The sequence below is a fragment of the Alosa alosa genome, chromosome 1 (assembly GCF_017589495.1).
Source record: "Alosa alosa isolate M-15738 ecotype Scorff River chromosome 1, AALO_Geno_1.1, whole genome shotgun sequence".
Taxonomy (NCBI): Eukaryota; Metazoa; Chordata; class Actinopteri; order Clupeiformes; family Clupeidae; genus Alosa; species Alosa alosa.
In genome coordinates, this window is record NC_063189.1 from 6,336,594 (window position 1) to 6,353,923 (window position 17,330).

The following is a 17,330-nucleotide window of genomic DNA, read 5'->3' on the forward strand; positions in this document are numbered from 1 at the left end:
AGATAATTACACACAGATGGAACAATGCACTCATGGAACAAAAATGTTCAAATGATTAGAATGATTTAACTGTAAAAGTATTACAAATGACCTACGGCACAAAATATTTCACGCATTGAATCTGTCAAAATAGAATTCAAACAGTGAAATGTGAGTGTAGATATCCTTTTAGTCCTGTGGCTCCCTCACTATCGACTGTTTATGAGCACGTTCATTATGCTTATTCCGCTTCCTATAATGACATTATTATCCTTTACTTAATTATCTGGAAAACAGAAAGATGAGACATTCAGTTTCAAACATGCTATAAACTTTAATAGACATATTGATATTTCTGAAAAGAATACCAAGATAGCCCTAGACTTATTTACATGATCAAAATCTTCACAGATAATGGTAAAAACAACATAGAGAACTTAAATAACTTTATGGCGTAACTACTTAAATAAGGAAGAAAATGGAAAAAAAGGTTTTCTCTATTCACATGTTACCTTCTCAGCAGCTGCAATGCAAGTTTCACATTAAGTGCTTAAATTAAAGGATAAACTTACAGCATGGATACTTTAACATAAACTACGACCACAGCAAGGCCAAATTCAAAAATACATTTAAGAAAAAAAAAAAAAAAAAAAAAAAAAAAAAAAAAAAAAAAAATTGACAAAAAACAAAACAAAAACAATGCAACAACCAACAATGATAACAGCATCTGCTGTTGATGGAACTCCTCCAATAGGACAAGCAGTGCTGAGAGGGATGCACCCATGATGACTATGAGTGGACAATCAACAAAAACAACCTGATGACTGGCAGCATGCATCAGTTACCACATACCAATGATAAAGAAATGATTACATATCATTAACATGGGAGAGGGTTTGGCTTGTTCTCTTGACAGGGCTACAGGGCAGAGACTGCTGCATGCAGGGTCTGCATTCTGGTCTCAGTCCCATGAGCACTGAGCACCAAGACAGCCACAAAGGACACATGAGTAACACATGGGCCAGCCTAACATTAGGTTCCAACAGTTGGGAGAGTTTATCAAATACAATACGATCAACAATAACCATTACTTATCTTAACCTCATTTAGTCGCTCTCTCACCATTTTTGAGGGTGCTGATAGCTTCTGAGGTGTTTGCACTGGTATGTTTTTAACATGGTGGTGATGGAAACACAATGTTTTCAAACCAAACAACCAAACCTTAGACATCAACTTTTGTTAACACCTGTATACGTAATTGAATGTTTTTACATTTTATTTGTGTTCCAAAACTGAAGCAAAGGATATGCAGTTCTGTGACTTTCAACTGTAATACAACTAATTAGTCCATGCTTGAATGATGGCAAAAAGAGAAATAAAAAAACCCCCAATAAAAACACTACTGGTAATGGATTGGCGATTACAGTGTTCGCAGACACACTAATATATTAACTGTGCTCCTGTTAAAACACGTTTTGATTAGGAAAAAGAAAACGAGGTGTGAAAGCAAAAACCTTAATGTAAAACCACTCTATAAACATCCTCCTCTCCCATATATTATCACACTTACAAAAATAAATGCTCCTCTATCAAACAACAGTAATGCTATATTATTTTGTGAGGCTAAAGTAGTACGTCTCTCAGTACAGTTTTGTAAGAAATATACACCAGCGTGTTCTGTCCCTTTGTAGCTGAATGCTGAATATGCTGTAGTATTCTTCAATATAGCTTGTATGTGTTCTGAAGGGTTTTAACCCTGGCCCTGCACTTCTTTTTTTGGTCTCTGTATGTCTGTGTTGTCTAGCCATACTCATAACATTGCCTGCCTTTTCTAAGGCAGGCTCTGGACTGTAGAATTGATTGGACCCTATTTTCTGTGGAAAATTGACTATCTTTAAAACATGATTAAATCGATAAGAATATTCTTTTTTTCAAAATGCCACATATCAACTAACTTGGATCATTGTATCAAAAAACAAAAGCAGCTTTCATGGATATGGTGAATAAGTAGAGAAAGATATGTTTTTCATATAGTGGCACTTGTCTCAAGAACAGAACACTGACCAAGGTTAATTCCGCAGCATGGAATCTTCTTGACATCAACAACTGTAGGTACTGCTACTTTAAGACATTTAGACTTTTACGTACCTAGAAGTAAACTCTAGCATATTGATGTACAATAATGTATTTCAAGATGCAATATTTCTACAGGTCTGAAAATACATGTCACAATGTTATTCATCCTGACCTATTTTCATTTAGCTGTGTTGCCTATGGCTACATACATATATCAAGAATATACTGACTAGTCTTTTAACTATTGAACAGGTTGTGATGAGGAAAGCCAATGATGCTTCTAAATCTCAAACAGATTGACGACTGGCCCTTTTGATACTCTGAACCAGTGACATGGTCCGAGAAAATGAAATGGATTTGGCACCATTATCCTCCAGCAGGGCAATGCTTAAAAAGCTCTGACAACCTTTATCATTTTTTTGGGATCTCAAGTTTACATAGTTACAATGCAGGTTGGAGCCATGTAAATCTCTGAGAAGATTGTCACAGATATTATTTATCTTGTATGCTTATTCTTTTCAAGTTAGCATACCACTAAATCGTGAGCTTTTTGAGTTTATGTCAAACTGACAGATGTGCATTCATTTTTAAATGTTTTAACGTGAAGTCTTTAAGAAGGCAAAGACCAAGGCAAGCCCCTCTGTGAGGTGGCCATAGGAATCCTGGTAAGAATGTGAGTTTCTCCAAGGTGCAGTTCAGTGTCATGGACTGCTGCAGGGGGGTGGGGAGCTTTCCTACTGCATGCCCACAGTATCCAATCTGTCTGCAAGTCACTGGAGTTTTCATACGTCTCCTGCTGACTCCGTAAACAAGCTGGCCTTTAGGGGTAGTGTAGGGGGTTGAGGCCTGGTTCCCAACTACACATTTCTAATCAGATCTCTTCAGCTCTAGAAGGTCTGAATGGTTGTTGCACAAAGTCAAGGGAACCATCACCGATGAAAGGAAACCTCACAGTGGTTGTTAAGACACAAGAAGCTGGAGGAGAGTTGAGGGGTGCTGTTGGATCAGCCTTCATGCATGCATCTGCCTCTGATACTGGTGACGTTGGTTCAGCATGTGGACTAAGAGTGGGAGCTGGGCCAGAAGAGGGAGAGACCTATGCTGGCTATCTCTGAGGTGGAGTGATCTGGGTGCGGCTCTGCGGTGTTGGTCAGGGTTGGTGAGGGCGCTTCACCAACTGGGGGGAGATCTCTCTCCGGTGGCCAGCCTGTCCAGCAGATAGGAGGCCATGCCAAAGATGCTGTCCAGGAGGCCGTCTTTGTTCTTGTCCCCGTCGTCGTCCTCGTCGTGCTCCGAGCCCCGCTCGCCTTTTTCACACTGGGCGCCCGAGAAGCCGCTTTTACACAGGCACTTGCTGGGCTCCACGCACACGCCCCCGTGGCGGCACGCCGGCTCACACTTGGCTGGAAGAGAGTGCACACAGGAGGGAGACGGTGAGTGATGCACACAACACAACATGGAGCCCATGGAGACATGGCAGCATCCCTGCACTGCTGTTCACAGCAGCAGAATAACTGTGGGCAGGTTTGCAGCGACTCACCCACTCTGCAGAAGGGGCCCTCCCAGCCCGGGGTACAGCAGCAGGCTCCGGTGGGGGTGCAGTGTCCATTCTTGCACTGGCGGGAGCAGGGGCTACTGAGCATCTCTGGGGCCTCCACTGGACGACGGCATTCTTTAGGTACCGGGGGTCTGAAAGCACAAGCACAAGCACATGTCAAACAATAGGGTTCTCAAATTGTGAAATGAAAACAAAAAATTGTGAAACACAAATCAAATTGGGACCCAACACAAATTGTGAAATCCATTTTCAGCACCAACACAAATCAAATTGTGAAATCCATTTTCAGCACCAACACAAACTCACATTTATTTTTCTCTTTCTCTCTTCTCCCTTGATGTGACACACAGATGCACATGCAGAATGGATTATTAATAGAGTTAAATTAGCCCTGCTCTGATGAATTATATCAAGCCCTCATCATGACCATGTCTGGAAACAATAACAGGCTTGTGCGTAATGGAGTTGAAGCCTCTTGAAACAAACATCCTCTTGCCTGTGTGTGTGGCTGTGTGTGTGCGTGTGCGTGCGTGTGTGTGTGTGTGTGTGTGTGCGTGGCTGTGTGTGTGTGTGTGTGTGTGTGGCTGTGTGTGTGTATGTGTGTGGCTGTGTGTGTTTGTGTGTGTGAGAGAGAGAGAGAGAGAGAGAGAGAGAGAGAGAGAGAGAGGGGGAGAGAACCTGAGAGGCATGTGTGTGTATAAAGAAGTGTGAGAAAGAGTGACAGAGTGAGCATGTGGGTGGGTGTGTGAGGGCACTCGGAGTGTATGTGTGAGTGTGAAAGTGTGACAATACAACAATGACAGTATGTGTGGGGCGCAGGAGCCCACGATTGTCCTGACAGCCCGTGTGACTGATGGCTGGACTACTGTGGCAATGTGTGTGTGCATGTGTGAGAGTGTGTGTGTGTGTGTGTGTGTGTGTGTGTGTGTGTGTGTGTGTGTGTACTGGGAGGTGGGGGTGGGTGGAAACAGGCTCTTGTGTTGAGGGTGGTAGTTCCCATGCTCCTCTCCACTGTTCTCCACACCCACAACACATGCCTCCTTTCTCCTCCTCCGAACACTCCCTTCCACTTTCTCTCCCCCACACCACACCACACCCCCCCCCGCCTTTGTGTTGTTGTTGTTGTTGTGACAGCCTGTATATTGTTAATAACAATGAGAAAGGGAGGGAGAGACTGAAACGGTGAGAGAGAGGGAGAGAGAGAGAGAGAGAGATCCAAGACTCAGGGCTGTGCGAGAAGAAGGGAGCGCAGGGGTGAGATGAGAAAGGCAAAAAAGAAAGGGGGATCTCCCCAGAGGATTGGGCTGCCACTGTTAATGGCTCGGGAGGTCAGTGGCGCTACCGAAGGGTCTGTGTGTCTGCCAGGGTGGGCTTGAAAACAACACCTGCTGCTCGCAGCACCAACAAAGGCAGCTGGGTCAACAGGCAGTGTGGGAATGAGGCAGCCCAGGAGGCCGCACATACAGCACGCAAGGCTGATAAATTAAAGAAAGGAGGGAGTGCGGCTTATTGGTTTAAGGCTGTCCCCAGGACAGTGGGGAGAGGGCTGTGCTGCTCTTTGTTGGGAAGGAACAAAGCGTTTGTGTCTGATGCCAGTCCAGTCTCCCTTCTGTGTCTTACCATGAAGCTGGTGATAAGTGGGAGAAGAAAAACCCCAAAGTGACCAGACGAGACGGAGCGCAAGTCATCTGTGAGCTGGGCCACGTGACCACGCCTCTGGCTGAGCTAAGAAAACGCAGGGCTTCCCGAGTAACGCACGCTTGGCCTTCGTACCTCAGGTTAAGCCAACAATGAGAGGGGCAAAGTCAAAATAGGGGGGATTCTCCACACAGGAATATGTCAAGCCTTGTGAGCCAGGAAGAAGGAGAAAGAGAGAGAAAGAGAGAGAGAGAGAGAGAGAGAGTGCCATATTTCACAGTTTCCCACAGAATGCATCATCCAATGGCTCCGAATCACTCTCCCCCACAACCTCCCTATTGTTCTCCTCTCTGTGTGGTTTCATCCCTGCTTTAATTGTGTCTAAAATTTACTGTGTATTGTAGCTGTGGGCCTATTCAGTGGGCTGTCCAGGGGCCTGGGGGTGGGAGTAGAGGCAAAGTGGGCCTGAGAGATTTAAGAGAGATGGGCAAATGTGCACATTTCACTAGTGAAAAGAGCTGCTTGCAAAGTCACTCTCTCTCTCTCTCTCTCACACACACACACACACACACACACTTACATAAACACTGACACTGGTGAAGCCAGAACTGCATGCAGTGACACAGAGAATTAATATAGGGAATTGTTTTTTTTTTATTTGTTTGTTTTATTGTTGTGGTAAACCAACTACATAGCTAAAACCCACAGAGAAAAATGTCTGAACGATCTGTCAGTTTCTCATCCCAAACTGTTTGAATCATTGTCTATTTGTTTTTCTCCTGCTCTCTGTGAGTGTCCCTCTCTTCTGGCTCAGACGGACTTCATCAGCAGGAGTAAATAACTGGACGTCTCTAGGGCCCCTCTGCCTGCGTGTGGCAAGCCAATTGAGATAAGAGCAGTTTCAATGATGCATTTCTCTGTCTCAATCAGACACTACACTGGGGTCATTCCACAGAGGGAATAAAGACTTGGGTTAAAAGAGGGGAGAGAGAGAGACAGACAGAGCAAGAATGTGCAGCTCTGTCTCTGTTTTGGGCCCACCAGGCGCTATGAGATGTTTGTTAAACACTTCCATCTCTCCGTCAACGGCAGTGGCTGATAAACAATCCCATAATACCCGGCCATCCACATGGGACAGCGATGTCTGTGTTGCTCATGTTAAGCTGTATTTATTATCCAAAGTTAGGCCCCTGACAAACAAACGCTGGTGACAGACGCTCTTATTGTGGCATGATGTATTTATTCCAAAAACATTGCAGACATTTTACTTGACGCTAACCCCGTCCAGTCTCAAACACTCCACCACGGCACACCAAGTGCCCCACTCCCCCAGCTGAAGAATGCAGAGAGATCAAATCCAAACATGCTGTGGTTGTTGCCCAGCCCCGCAAGACCCTCCCCCAAACATAGCAGGGAGGCCTTGGGGTCTCAGGTACACAAGACCACCCGACTCGATCTCGCGCTTGAGGTCAGCAATGTTATCCGCTTCCCTTGCCCTGCTCTGTAATGAGATCCTACATGATCTCAGTGTGTGTGTGTGTGTGTGTGTGTGTGTGTGTGTGTGTGTGTGTGTGTGTCCGTGTGTGTGTGTGTGTGTGTGTGTGTGCGTGTGTGACACTGTCTGTCTCTGTGTGTGTACATGTTTGTGCAAGCATGTGTACATGTGCATGCATGAAAAAATATGGAACCGACCAAAGGAACACCAAAGGTCTCAGACAGACTAAACAAGTCCAATCGATGGTGGAAAGAACTGTTCCTCGGAAAAAATGTGTGGATGCCAGAAAACGTAAATAAAAACGTTTGAGACGGAGGGGCCTCAACGTGGGCAGGGACTCTGGAAACATCTGTGAGCTAATTAATTGTGTTAAGACTTGGGTGGCACTGTCATCACCTAGGAATAATTAGCCTGGGCTCCATTTCTATTGTAATTCCCAGCAAAAGAAAAACAAAAGCGTCTGCGGAAATCGCTGGACGGAACCCCCCGAGGCCTCTCGCTGGACGGAGAGGCCCTGTCTCTCAGTCTCCTCACCAGCCAAGCAAAGGTGATGGTGAAGAACCACACCCAGACAGATCAGTCCAGCTGTGTGTATGTCTGCATGTGCAGGCTGGGGTGGGAGGTGGCTGGGGAGTAGATGCTTTATGGGTGCTTGGTTTGAATTAGTGACTGTGGCAGATCAGCTTGTGCCTATTGAAAGCTCAAAGTGTGGGGCAGACATATCTTGTTCTATTAAAAGCGCACTCGTCGCTGGGGCTGCTTGTGGCTGTGTGGGAATTCTCACGCTCCATGCACACATTTCCTAGTACTGTGGCCCGCAATGCTTTTCACATAGATTTGGCTTGACACAAACAACAGATTTGAAAGATGCATCATTATTGCAAATGTCTGTCTGACATATGGGACAAATTACAGCCTATTGTGAGGTGGCGTGCATACACACACAGATACACATGAAAGACACAAAAACACAAAAAAGTTATAAGCAACTGCAGTGGTTGATGGTTGATGCACATCTGCTACAAGGGTCTTCTGACACATAATTCTAAGACGCAAGACAGTTTTGGACCAGTTAAGGTTGAACTGCATGATTTCACTCTCTCTCACTCTGGCTCACATACACAGCACTCTCTCTCTCTTGCTCTCCCTCTCTCTCTCTCTCTCTCTCACACACACACACACATTCACCCTGCCATCTGAAAGAAAACATTCCTGTGTGCCGGCAGGTGCCTGGGTTGCTCCAGAGTGTAAGTTCTGTCAAATCTCGGAAAATACCCAGCAGACCACACAAGCTCTGCAGTGAGCCTCCACGGGCCCAAGCCACCTAGACAGTGTTGGTGTTAGGAACACGCTACACTAACATTTGGAAATACTATGCTTACCCTCCAATTATGAGCTGCGTTTGTGTTGGCTAAAGTCGGCAGTTGTGTGATGATTTGTTTAAAGGATAAGGCCCTAGTGTGGGTGCATGTGCATGTGTGAGTGTGTCAGTATGACGGGCTTATATGTGTGTGTTCGTCTAGTCTAGTCTATAAAGGGGCTTATATGTCAAGAGAGAGTGTGTGTATGTGTACGTGGAGGGTGATGTGATCTCATATTGATGATCTTAGCTTTGAGTAATCAAGCCATGCGCTGGCCCAAAACAAAGAATGTGTCTATGTGTAGAGTGTGTGTAAATAAGAGAATGTGTCTATGTGTAGAGTATGTGTAAATAAGTGAATGTGACAATGTGTAGAGTACTGTATGTGTAAATAAGAGAATGTGTCTATGTGTAGTATGTGTGTAAATAAGAGAATGTGTCTATGTGTAGAGTGTGTGTAAATAAGAGAATGTGTCTATGTGTAGTGTGTGTGTAAATAAGAGAATGTGTCTATGTGTAGAGTGTGTGTAAATAAGAGAATGTGTCTATGTGTAGTGTGTGTGTAAATAAGAGAATGTGTCTATGTGTAAATAAGAGAATGTGTCTATGTGTGTGTGTGTAATAAGAGAATGTGTCTATGTGTAGTGTGTGTGTAAATAAGAGAGAGGGGCTCTCATTCCACGCTACACAATATAAACTACACACCTGTCACTCACCACTACCCCTCATAAGCCATAAACACACACACACACACACAAACACACACACACACACAACACACACACACACAACACACACACACACACACACAACACACACACACACACACACACACACACACACACACACACACACACACACACACACACACACACACACACACACACACACACACACACACACACACACACACACACACACACACACACACACAACACACACACACACACACACAACACACACACACACACACACACACACACACACACACACACACACAACACACACACACACACACACACACACACACACACACACACACACACAGAGGGAGAGAGAGTGAGAATAGGGAGAGAGCCTTTGCAGTTGTCAAGGTTACTGATGCTGCCTCCCTATAGCTGAGAGAGTGACAGCTTTCTTCTCTGCAGATGAAGCATACCTAGTAATGATGGAAAGATGCTAACAGATATCACCATGTCACTGAATGTGTGCTTTTGTGCATGCATATGTAGGTCAGTGTTTGTACCTCTTGGGGTCCAGGAGCTTGTAAAGTTTCCCGCTGTTAGACTGTGCCATGCTTTTGCTGGAGGTCAGAATATAGACTTCACCTGTGGAATACATATGGGGAAATGAAAGAGAAACCTACATTAGTTTCACTACAAGCAGATGCTCTGTTGATACCAAATCACCTTTGCCACTGCCGTTTATTCTAACTTTGACCCATTTCTAAGGGAATGAAATGATCCCAGAGGTTGTATTTTTAGGCCACCACATTTTGTGCCCCCCATGCTGCTACACTTGACAAGAGAGGATGAGGCTAATGACTCGTGGTCATCTGGAATCATGCAAGATATTTAATTAGGACCAGGCCCAGCAAGCGAACATCACAAGCATGTGTGCAAGAAAGGGACCAACGCGACATGGACATCTGATGCAGCCTCCCTCTAAATCACAAACACACCACACACATTTGTCTCCGCTTCACCAGCACCATAAAACACCTTGCCCTGACTGAGCACAAGCCTGTGAGCACTCAGTGTTCACAGTCGAGAATGTCTCTGGTCATTACAGTGGTCGTGTTTGTGCCTGCTGCGGACTTCTGAACATATTCTGAATGAGTCTCTGATAGAGATAAAGAGAGGCTCAAGAGCTGCATGTACATGTAAGTAGTTAGCAGCCACGCTGTGGTGTGACGCTGAGCTTGGGGAGGCCTGTCTTGTGTCCTTAAGTCCCTGAGGGGACGGGCAACAGGGGAACAGAAGTCATCAGGAGTGTGCGGTGGCGAGGGAAAGAGCAGGGCAGAGGGAAACCCAACCCTCGGGGTGACCCCTCCTGCCCTCCCAGTCTCAGCAATAGCTGAGCAGCAGCCGGAGGGGAAACGATCTGTCAGGAAGCTCCAGGAGTTTCATGTCACCCTGGAATGTGGAACAGAGGAAGAGGGTATTGCGTATCAGGAACACACACTCTCCTCTCTTCTCTCTCTCTCTCTGTCTCTCTATGTTGTGTATGTGTGTCTGGGTGCGTGGGTGTGTAGGTGTTCTTTGACCCCTGTTGGCTCTCGCTGCAGAGGATTACTTGGATATCTCCTAGAACTGGAGACAGGACGGGTTCCCCCCCAGAACCAGTAGGTGTGTGAACAGCTACAGCCTCAGTTACACCCTTCCTGTCCCATCATTCCATGGCCTCGTCTGTGCTGGAGAAACAGCAGAAATGGTCTCCCTTGACGCATCTATCTCTACTCTATGACCAGATCTGAGATTCCACTGTTCCAAGGCCCACTAAATGGACACAAACAAGGTTTTTGCTTGTGCTATTCCACTTGCTAAGCTGCTACATATATTAGTACTCTGTACCATTTATTCACATGAAAAGATTTTCATGCTTTCATCCCTAAATTGAGTATCAATATCTACTATGTACACAAAGATAATTACACAGGGGAGTGATGGGTTAAATTAGTCTATCTATTATCATTCACAAAACTGATGGCCATCTGCTAGCCAATCAAAATGTCTTTGCATCCATTTGCACACATATTACACTTGAACACATTTGCACGTCGCTTAGAGCTGGCAGAGGGTGGCACTGACCCAGCTCGTCCTCGCCGAAGCCCAGGATGTGCCCGGTCAGCGAGGCTCCGCACGTGGTGCTGCTGCCCAGACAGAGGCTCTTCTCCTGCCAGGGCCGATCGTCTCCACTCCTCTGCAGGATCTGCAGGTTCCTGAACACCAGCAAAATACACAACACTCAGTCTCCAACAGCTCCACTTTAACACTCAGTCTCCAACAGCTCCACTTTAACACTCAGTCTCCAACAGCTCCACTTTAACACTCAGTCTCCAACAGCAACACTTTAACACTCAGTCTCCAACAGCTCCACTTTAACACTGTCTCCAACAGCTCCACTTTAGCACTCAGTCTCCAGAGCAACACATTAAAGACGTCAGTTTACACATTTATGGAGAATTGATCAGTTCCAATTGTACTGGGAGTTATAGAGTTGAAATTTCATCAATGGAATGGAAGCCAACTCATTCTAAGGGCACAAACCCTCACACCACTTCATCTGAGTGCAGGCCATGTCAGGCACATTGTGATATTGTGCAAAATGGGCGTTGAAAACAGTCTGTCTGTGACTTCACTGCACAGAAGAAAAGACAATAGCAGGAATGGAACTGTATCTCTGGAGAGAGAGGTGGAGCTGGAGAGAGACAGAGGGAGAGCGAGAAAGAGGGATCTTGTTGACCACCCTATATTTCCTGTGTTTACTCTAGAATGGTGTATTGACACCAGTGGAGGAGGATGAATTACAAACTAGTGGTACGTGTGAACAACACAAGGTGGTAGCCAAATGACATGGCAGGAAAAGCCAGCTCATTTTACACAGATTGACTTGTTTTTTCCCCTCTTCACTTGGAACTTTTCCCCTCTTCACTTGCACAGATGGAGCAACAGGATGGATGGAAGGCTATACTGAGCAATTCTTAACCAAAGAAAGACAGAATTTCAAACATGGGGAATATGAAATTCAGTTCGAGAGGACCTTGATATGAGAGAACCTGCATGGGCTGCTATTGTCCTATTCAAATACACCTACTGTAATTACATGATAACTATGCTAGTATACCATCTGAAGGCAGACAGGGTGTTCATGAATTCAAATGGAATGTGACAACTGAATATGTACCCATTTCTGTCCCCAAAGACGTAGCTGCCATAGAGACGCCTTGATTGGCAGCCTCTGTAGATGAAGCCTCCAACGGGGGTGGAAATGCCAGTAGATTTCACATCAAAGATGGATGGCTCATTTTCTGCAGCAAAATAAAGACAGAACAACATAAAGCTTGGATTTAGTTTCATCTCTTGAACATCCATTTTATAAACGTCCTTTCTCCCACTACAAAAACAGTTAAAATGAACCAGTATGCACTAGTGTGGAAAAACAGCAACAATGGCAACTCCTCTGCTTTAGAGTGTAAAAGTCTGTTGTGAGTGACTTAGTGTTAGCATCTGGGTAAATTACTTAATTTCAGCGGAGAGGTTGAATGAAGTAATTCTGCAGTGGTGTGAATGCCTTAATTCACATAGTTATGACTTCATTTAACATATTGTCATTAGGTTTGGTAATGACTTGAGGTTGATTTACACACTGCCTAATGAGAGCTGTGTTTCTGTGTTTGTGTAGGACTCTGAGGGGAAATCCATGTTTACTGGAGTCTGTCAGGAGTCCATTAGTGCGTGGCATCGGGTGCTTTTAATTATCCAGCCCTCGGCTCGTTAAAATCTCTCCATTCTATCGTAACAGATTTTAGAGGGATGCCAACAGCATTCACTTTTACAAAACACCTCAATAAACATAGATGGGTCTCCACATGGCCAAATACAGTAATACACAATGTCTGTCTTTCTAGTCATGTTGTGGAAATGTGTGTGTGTGTGTGTGTGTGTGTGTGTGTGTGTGTGTGTGTGTGTGTGTGTGTGTGCGTGTGTGAGTGAGTGTGTGTTCAAGTGTGTGTGTGTGTGTGTTCAAGTGTGTGTGTGTCTGTGTGGCTTAACATGTTAACATGGAAAGAGTGGGGTTTGGGGGCGTTGTAGTTTGAAATACTTGAAAAGGGTATATTTTGGTGGGTACTGGCATGTATCATTGTATGTGTGTGGCACTGCTATAATCTAAACCAAACAAGAGCAAAAATGTTAATTTTTTGTCTCTTTTCCCCACAGGAAATAGCATTTTTGGGAAACTCTGGCATTGATTAGCCTAGGGGCTCAATCCCCACCACTGAGGGATGGACTGCCATCATGGTCGCTGCATTTCAACAACACTAAACCAGAATCTGGGCTTCAATTGTTGCTGACAGTTATAAAGCGTATTCATGGCCACGCATTCACATTCCCTTGGCAAGTGGGACCTTGTGTGGGAATCACAGACCATTGTGTCTAAAGGCTTTCTCTTGCCTCTATACTCTGTTGTGCACAAGTGCAGATGTTTTACTAAATGTCCAGCTGGTGATGTCCCAAAAGAGCACAAACACAGAAACTTTGCACTGTGTTCATGAGTACGGCTGCAGTTTGGCTTCTGGGAGGACAGTATCACCTATTTTCAAAACTTGCACTCAAGCAATCCTAGAGAGTGTATTCAAAACACTGCATGGAACTCATGCAAATCATTCATGTTTTTTGACTTCCATATCAAAAGATCTGGTTTTCTCGCTGAGGGATCTTGGCCCTATATTGATCCACAGCTCACCGTAGTCCTTCCCTTTGACGATCTGCAGTATTCTCCCTGCGCTTGTGTTTCTGCCTGAAGAATCTGTGCACAGGATGAGGAGACTGCCGTGCTGGTCCACCGCACACCTGTGGTGGAGACAGAGAGCGCGTTAGGAAACACACAGCACACAACGTGGCGTCCAGCAGCTCAGCGCTCAGAACAGTGCACCAGTGGCGGCCATTCTCTGGGGCACCAGTGCTCTTACAGTGAGGACACACATGGTTGGGCAATGTTACAGGCAGATGCAGTGCTCCCAGTGAGGACACACATGGTTGGGCAATGTTACAGGCAGATGCAGTGCTCCCAGTGAGGACACACATGGTTGGGCAATGTTACAGGCAGATGCAGTGCTCCCAGTGAGGACACACATGGTTGGGCAATGTTACAGGCAGATGCAGTGCTCCCAGTGAGGACACACATGGTTGGGCAATGGTTGGGCACTTTCCCCATTGAGCAACACATTTGAATGATTTTTAATAAATTCTTTAATCATCAGTAGGCAACTTGTGATCATCAAATCATGTGATTGCCTGGCAACATTTTTGTTGGCTAACAACTAACATACCTAGCCTCATACAGTAAAAAACACAAACACATTCAAACTCAAATGACCTCTAACATTAAAATGTCACATCAGACCACAACTGAAAGCTTTTCCATGTTCTAGTGTACATACTGTACATACTATTGGTCACCCACCTGCCAGGATCATGAAGCCCATGGGCAAAGATCTCCGGGGGCTGGTTGGTGCTGTTGAAGTAGGGGTTGTTTTTAGGGATGGTGTAAGGAGACACACAGGAGTCCGTGTCCACGTCCACTCTCAGAACTGCTCCTGTGAAGTCACTGCCGGGGAGAACATCTCGATTCAGTTCTATTGACATCATAGACATCTTCATCATCATACTATGTCTACTAGGAGTGCTATATATCACACAGGAAGTACCTGTAGGAGAAACCCCTACCATGAAGGCAAAACTCGAACAATGTCCAACAATGATGAACACCTTACCTGAGGCCATCCATTTCTTCCATGTCATCCAAGGTGATCATGCCGTCTCCCAGGAAGATGTGCAGCAGGCCGTCGGGGTTGAAGAGGAGCTGGCCTCCCAGGTGCTTCCTGTGCAGCTCAGCCACCTCCATCAGTACCCTCACGGTCCTAGTGTCCACCTGATTTGGATTTTTCCTGCCAAGGGACAATCCAAACTATCGTCAAATGTCTTGAGTTTCGGATACGCATTGTTTCATGACTTGAAATGATTTGTGATATTTGAGTTAGTCCTATGTTAAATTAAATTGAATATGTTGTGAACTGAACTGGTTGGAATACCAAGAGAGAATGCCTAATCACCATTACTGCTTTAAAATGTGCTGCTAAGAGCTAGTTGAGTGAATTCCAAAAGGCCATACGTGTGTCAGGTATTCTTTTAAATACTGGTGGTTTTAAAATGGGCATGAAAACAAAAAGGCATTCAGAAGACAAATATGCCATCAGTCTTTGGCCCCATGTGGCTATTAGCACAATGGACTATACCAGTGTTATAGTGGTGCGTCACATCTGAGTGCACTGCCTGAAGACTCATGCCCTCATCACCTCACTGCCATGATATGAAAATTACTGGAGTGTTTAAACCGAACACACAACAGCAATTAGGATAATAAACCATAATACTTTTACTAGTTTGTTAAGGGGACTGTTGTTTTCTTAATCACCAGGTGTGATTTTGCAACCTTAGTATCCAAGCAGCAGTAGCAGGAGACTCATCATCCTTGCCATGAAAGCAGCCCATATAATTATATGGCATGATTAGGGTTTTGGATGAAAACATCCATCACTGTCAGCCAAACGGAATTCAAAAGTTGTGCAGTCTCTCTCTCTCTCTCACACACACACACACAAACATACACTTTGTTTTCATAACCACACATTCTTGTTTCCCTGGTATCTGATTAGTACTCACACATTACCTGGAAACGGTGTACTCAACCACACGGAGTATGTGGTCGTGCGGCCCGATGGCCCAGCGCTCCTGGTTGGTGGTGTAGGACACGTAGAGCTTTCCATTCTTCCTGTAATTGGGGTGGAATGCGAGGCTTAGCAGCCCTCTTTCATCTCCAGCCTGTCAGTGTGGGGGAACCACAAAGGATCCAGAAGTTAATTATGTTCCCTGTTCTCCCACTCCGCCTGTGCCCCACGCTCACGGCCAAATCCAGGCCCCCCATGTCCCTTTCTCTTTCCTTTTCTCTCTCTCTCCTCTCTCTCTCTCTCTCTCTCTCTCCTCTCTCTCCATCTGGGACCACTACATATCCCTATGCCCTAAAAAAAAAAAATCTCCCCCTCTTTTCCTGACGACTGCATTACAAACGATTATAAAACATTTGACTCTGCGCAACAATGCCACCCCCCAACCCAACCGGCGTCCCTCTCTCTGCCCAACCCCCAGCCTGGTTATGCGCGCCTGTCTTAGGGCCTGGGCCCCTGTCAGGCTCCTGGGGCCGCCCTGGCGGCCTCCATTGTGTGAGTGATTTGTGTGTGTAATCTTTGGGGGATATCCGTGAATGCAGTGCAGAGTGGCTCAAAGAATTTATTAGCTCACTCGCAGTTCATAGACAACACAAAAGTCCAGGAGTCCTTCAGCCCTCCCCCCTTCAGCCCTCCCCTTCTTTACCCCCTTCTCTCTTTTTAAAAAAGTCTGTGAAAAATCTATGCAAAGAGGAAAAAAGCCAGAAAAAACACACTATAATAAAAGAGTGAGAGAGAGAACTAAACAAGGAGTGGGCTGCCAACTCCCACTGTCTTGGCAACATGTTTAGAAAACAGTGAAATTGCTTGTGTAGTACATAGCACTTTGTTTGGCCTGGGGGCAGATACATCAGTTGTCACTACTCTGGTGGTCCACTCATCATAGGCCGCTGTAATAAGCGGCTATATCGTTTCAGTCCCAAGGCAAGGCAATCAGGTCGGCCTTTCCTTCTCTTGCTTCTCTCTTTCACCCAGTCTCACAGTGACCCATTCTGTCTCTGCTTTCTCTCTATTTTCAAAACCAATAAAAGAAAGAACTGAGTTCTTAATTGATGTGCTATGAATGTGTTCAAATTAGATCCTGATTCATATGTGTGACATAAAAAACCTACACTGTTTGTCTGCCACTGAACGCTGAGAGAAACTCAATTCTAATTCAGGAGACTCAGTAGATATCACAGTGGTCCATGTGTAATCCCTCAGACCCTTCACAAGACCAGAAAGAGCATGGTATGGGTACGGACAAGTCGCTTTTACAATAAATACACAGTGATGTAAGGTTATATCTGACACTAGCAGTAGCTTGTTTCTGCTATATATATATATATATATATATATATATATATATATATATATATATATATATATATATATATATATATATATATTTTTTTTTTTTTTTTTTTGTGTCTTTTACGGTTTTGCGCATGTAGAGGAAATATTCCTCATGCACCTTCAGGAGATTGACCCATATGCTGGAGAAGCAGTGACCTGAATATCCCAAAACAAACGCATACAGAGCAGGACGAGGCTGGAATGGCAGCAGAAGGACAATGCTCCCCGGCTGAGGACCACCAAGAAGTCCGTTTGAGCTCCCTCTAATGACCATACCTCGGCAGAGTCAAGAGAACGCACGGAAATCACACACCCCCTTAAGAAACAAACAGCGGCCTCACAAGGCTGCTCCTTTGGGTGGAATTGAACATTAACAATGATT

At 45.1% G+C, this 17,330-nt stretch overlaps 1 protein-coding gene across 1 annotated transcript in view; it reads right to left on the minus strand.

Moving 5' to 3' along the window:
- Nucleotides 1–293: 293 nt before the first annotated feature.
- The window catches only part of LOC125306290 (hedgehog interacting protein), a 34,444-nt gene continuing 17,407 nt past the window's right edge, over nt 294–17,330 (minus strand). Inside the window, exons 5-13 of the mRNA XM_048261579.1 lie at nt 15,559–15,710; nt 14,603–14,776; nt 14,293–14,436; nt 13,573–13,679; nt 12,013–12,136; nt 10,917–11,047; nt 9,353–9,434; nt 3,596–3,744; nt 294–3,458 (exon numbers count right to left, since the gene is read on the minus strand). Coding sequence (XP_048117536.1) covers nt 3,226–3,458; nt 3,596–3,744; nt 9,353–9,434; nt 10,917–11,047; nt 12,013–12,136; nt 13,573–13,679; nt 14,293–14,436; nt 14,603–14,776; nt 15,559–15,710 — 1,296 coding nt within the window. The 3' untranslated portion in view covers nt 294–3,225. The remainder of the gene's footprint in view (nt 3,459–3,595; nt 3,745–9,352; nt 9,435–10,916; nt 11,048–12,012; nt 12,137–13,572; nt 13,680–14,292; nt 14,437–14,602; nt 14,777–15,558; nt 15,711–17,330) is intronic.